Source organism: Formica exsecta, unplaced genomic scaffold, assembly GCF_003651465.1.
Source record: "Formica exsecta isolate Colony F162 unplaced genomic scaffold, ASM365146v1 scaffold878, whole genome shotgun sequence".
In the NCBI taxonomy this organism is placed as follows: Eukaryota; Metazoa; Arthropoda; class Insecta; order Hymenoptera; family Formicidae; genus Formica; species Formica exsecta.
Window position 1 is genome coordinate 562,685 of NW_021853648.1, and position 4,613 is coordinate 567,297.

General features: G+C 31.3%; 1 protein-coding gene across 8 annotated transcripts in view; it reads right to left on the reverse strand.

The window, feature by feature from the left end:
- Window positions 1–57: 57 nt before the first annotated feature.
- LOC115244868 overlaps window positions 58–4,613 on the reverse strand; it is a 10,066-nt gene continuing 5,510 nt past the window's right edge. For 3 of the 8 annotated variants that reach the window (XM_029822866.1, XM_029822863.1, XM_029822865.1), the window contains exons 2-7: window positions 3,787–4,080; window positions 3,674–3,703; window positions 2,169–2,362; window positions 1,816–2,010; window positions 1,382–1,624; window positions 780–1,232 (exon numbers count right to left, since the gene is read on the reverse strand). In XM_029822866.1, coding sequence (XP_029678726.1) covers window positions 1,083–1,232; window positions 1,382–1,624; window positions 1,816–2,010; window positions 2,169–2,362; window positions 3,674–3,703; window positions 3,787–4,036 — 1,062 coding nt within the window. In that variant the 5' untranslated portion in view covers window positions 4,037–4,080 and the 3' untranslated portion in view covers window positions 780–1,082. Of the gene's footprint in view, window positions 676–779; window positions 1,328–1,381; window positions 1,625–1,815; window positions 2,011–2,168; window positions 2,363–3,673; window positions 3,704–3,786; window positions 4,132–4,613 lie in introns of those variants that run through there. The other 5 variants (XM_029822862.1, XM_029822864.1, XR_003885445.1 and 2 more) reach the window with 4 other exon arrangements.

A 4,613-nucleotide genomic window follows, 5' to 3' on the forward strand; every position in this document is an offset into this window, starting at 1 on the left:
AAAATGTATGGAATTCTGATATGCTAAATATATTAAAAGTTATATAACTGAATATAAGTTAATATTTCTGGAAACAAATATTATATTATAAATAATGTACCCGGACGCGCATCTGAATGTTAACGATTCTCTCGTAATTCGAAAAGAAAGTTTGATTAAATTAAGTTTATTTAGATGAACCAGAATATTTTAGCTTGACATGAACAATTTTCAACGCAGAATCAATAAATATTTATATAAAATATTTTGGTTTAGTTGCATACATTAATAGTATAAGTTATTTTAGTAACTGTATGATAAAATTAATTTAATTTGAGGTCTATTTCAAAAATGAATAATGTATTAAATATTGGCTTTATAAATACTTATTTTAGCAATTTATAAAATGTTGGAATCTTCAAAAAAATTGTTACGGAGCAAGGATATGGAACATTTTGATATGTTTTATATTGAAATAGTTAATTAATATATAAGCAGCTTATATTTATTAATGCATAATACGAGTTATTAATTTTAATAAATAATAGTATTGTTTTTCGAATAAACATAAGTTCATGTATTACACATTCATAATACAATATAATATTGAAAGCATTACGTTTTTCCGAACGTATGCGTGATCATCAGTTAAGTGAAGAAAATTTCGAGAGAATTGTAATAAAATATTATTAATTCCTGTAAAATAAAATTACGAACAATGTATCATAAGATCATAAGTTCCTGTTTGTATAACTTGGTTTATTCCTATTTATTTGTAGTTATTAAAATAACTATTGCGATTTATTGTTACGTTATTTATTGAAACATATATCGTAAATAGAAAGAGATAATTTATTTTATTATTAGAGTGTATGGGTTTTTGTAAATATCTTGTATAATACAATGTTTTTATTAACAATCTAAAAAAAGAGAGATATATATTTCTTCGCTTATCTACAATATATCTTCGTTTCGTGAGGAGCAATCCGTAATTACAACTCTGACTAGGATATCAAAAATTAAATAATATCCAAAAATAGATAATTCTTACACTTAAAGAAAGAGATTCCAGAAGCTATATAATTTCATCTATTCGTGCTCATTCATCGCATATCGCGTTTTACAAAAATAATATCATTCGCCAAGTTATCCAACTGTTCCACAAAACTATAAACGTAATATCCCCGCTGTTCCATCATATCGATCAGATACTTTCGTCCCTTCGGGTTGTGTATGTATTCCACAGATAGGGCCTAAAACGTACACGTACATCTCAATGTGCCGTGAAAATTATTACATTCCGTTAATGGAAACAGAAGGAACACGAAGATTCGGCGAGTAAATCCAGCTGCGCAAACAGAAATGTAGAAATTTCTGAATAAATCGCGTCGAGTATACGTGCCTTTATATCCACCTCGTTAAACGGGATTGTCTCTAGTACGTCGATTTCATTGCCTTCGATATCGAGACTGAAATAATCGATTGTCTTGACTCCCAATGCGGCGATGTAAAGTATCAATGGGAGGCACTGCACGCGGATGTGCTCGCCTGTGTGAGCCACGTCGAGCGTATTCGCGGATACGCTTTCCGTTGTATTCTCGGGCTCGTGCAGACGCCCCACGTTCCTCGCCATAAGAAAAGACGCCTGTAATTTCAAGAAACTCGTTACATTTTCCCATCGAAGGTTGCGTAATATCCTGAAGCTCGAATAACGTCCCGAAGTTTGAGTTAACATCCTTAGTATATACTAAGAAATCGAAGCTCGGGTTTCGCAACTGATAGCGCTGCCTCGAAGTCATCGTTAACGATGACAGGTCATTGATCATTATTCCTTACCACTGTGGGGCTCTTAATAACGCTGAGACACGTCGGCGAAAGATAAGCTCTTCTGTTCTTTTGGAGCATTTTTGTAAAATTGATGGGATCCGCTTCTATCAGAAGACCCGACCATCCATTAAATTGCTCCAGGAACAACGTGTTGCTACGCGTTTCCCCGTCGTACGCACCGCATTCTATGAAAAATCCATTTTTCTGTAGAGGGTAATAAATGAAATTTGCTATTTATTAATGTGCGAAGAGAATCTCTCCATCGGGCCTAAATACCGTGTTATTCGTTGAATCGTTTTGTATTCTTGCGAAATATCGTTTCTCCTGCATTTTCCATGAAATTATCGTAATTGTTTTACTACCTTATCATTGAAAATTTCGCGTATCACAGTCGATTGTCCCATCGATGGATCTTTAACATCCGGTTCTTGAAGAATATACGACTCGTTCGAATTATAATTCCATATTATCCAATCCTGTCGAATATTCGTCAATAGATCGTGATAAACTTCCGGATTCAGTGCGGATATACTTTTGTTGTTGTACCATTTTTCACCTAAATAATTAGTTTATTAATCATTGATTATTTTTAGGAATTTGTTTTTCAGATTAATCAAAAGAAATATGAAATTTGCAAGACACGCACTAATTATTATTTTTATAATATACCCGTATTATGTCACATTATTATTTAAAATAAGAAAAGGAAATTTTAATGTAAAAATTATAGCGTTTTCGATGACAAGCGATTTTATAATTTTTACATTAAAATTTCCTTGATTACTTTAGATAATTTAGGAATAATATCATGATAATAGAGCAGTTTTTTTTTCTCTCTCTTAACTTTGATAATATAATGCAACATAACGGGATTGCTCCAAGATATGATTACACACACACAAACATATATATATTCTTTTCTAAAATATTTTTTGCGATACTTCAATAATATTTTTTCTAGCTTAGACCAACAATTAAAATCTTTACGTGAATTAGTTATTATTCCTTGCATCACTATGCAAAACTCTTTTTAGTTAAACAAATTATGTTTTTTGGGAAATAAATATTTCACAGATGAACAAAAAATACAGCGTATTACGTAACTCTACAACGTTTAGTCATATTATATAATTGATACAAGTGATAAAACAGAAAAACATCTTATAAATATATAATATGGAACAATTTTTTAGAGATGTCTAAAAAATATGTTCAGTAGTTTTTTTATTTAATAAAAAAACAGGAATATTTAGATAAAACACATGATAATACTTAGTTAATAGGCATGTATGAATAAAAATTATCTATATCTTCATTATTCAAATTTATGCTATCAATTAATATCAAGATTTGAAATTGCTTGCTCTCGTAATAATAGATATAACTTATTCATCGTCTCATATTTCGAATATGAAGTAGTATCGCAATGTTGTTAATAATTCGCTTGTTAGTAAGTTGCAATAATACTATCGCACGAAGTTGTTATTTGCATAATACAAACGAGCACAGAATAACAGATCGTACGTTCAGTTATCGCATAGTACAAATATTATACGCGCGGGTCACATTCCGCTAATTATACTCAGGAATCTCAGAATACTCAGGATCTAACAAAGTATCGATAATGTATTTTAGCAACACCATGACAAATTTTTCGACGTCGAATTACAATTCTACATTTATCGGATTAATTTTTTCTCCATTAATAAAAAGATTAACTACGGAAAAAGATTCCATTATCGTCTCGTTTATTATACATATGAACCGCATTCGCTAAGGCAATAAAAAAAAAGACGAGTCTCATACTTTTTCTTTCACGATATCTGTTCACTAAATATCGTCTAATAAATTTATTAGAACCACTTACCGGCGGAAAAGTTATACCAAGTCCCCAGCACTGTAATAACGACAAGAAGAAGATTATTACTTCTATCACGAGATACGTGGGAAAAAAGGAAACAAATTCGCAGAAAATCTCACCAGTTTGGTAAAGTTCTTCGGATACATCGTCCAGGTATGTGTCGCGTTCCGTAATGTTTGCCTCGCGAACAGTCGGATAACTCGTGAAAAGTACGACAACGATAACACACGAAGTCAACGCAATCAAGAAAGCCCACTTTCGACGCCAGCAATAGTTCAGGACAACACGCGTGTGCTGCACGCGTTGGTAGTTACACGCGTTGGTTGGCATCGTACTAACGTGAGAGAAGCCGAATAGCTTCTTCCACATGAGTCATGAACGAGCGAAGGAATCGGCAGGAAGTCTCATTGCGGCTATTGCACACGCGCGACTTATCGTCAACATTTTAATATCCATTTGTTAATCTTTCAAAGTGACAATCAACGCTAATTATGATTTATTAAGTGCATTGTTGCACGAGACTATATGATAACTATCACGTTAATGATTACGAGTAATTATTATGAAATGATATATTCTTAGGGCTAATAAAACAACGAAGCAAATATAAAAAGAAATGTTTGTTTCATAAGTTTATATTATAATTTTAGTAAAAAATCGACAAATATTTTCATCTCTGGCACTTTTGTTAAATACATTCAAGAATCTGTTGAAAATAACTTTGTATATGTTTCTTTTATATTTATGGCCTCGTATGTAACGTCTAAATTTAAACTGATCAAAACAATCGTTATTTATTCGTTCCATTTTAAGCTAAATGCTACAGAGAAATCTTTCGGAGAAATCTTAATTTGCATTTTTAATATACAAAAAAAAATGCTAAACATTTAAAATATATTCAAAATATTACATATACAATATATATTAAATGTTTAGCATTATATAT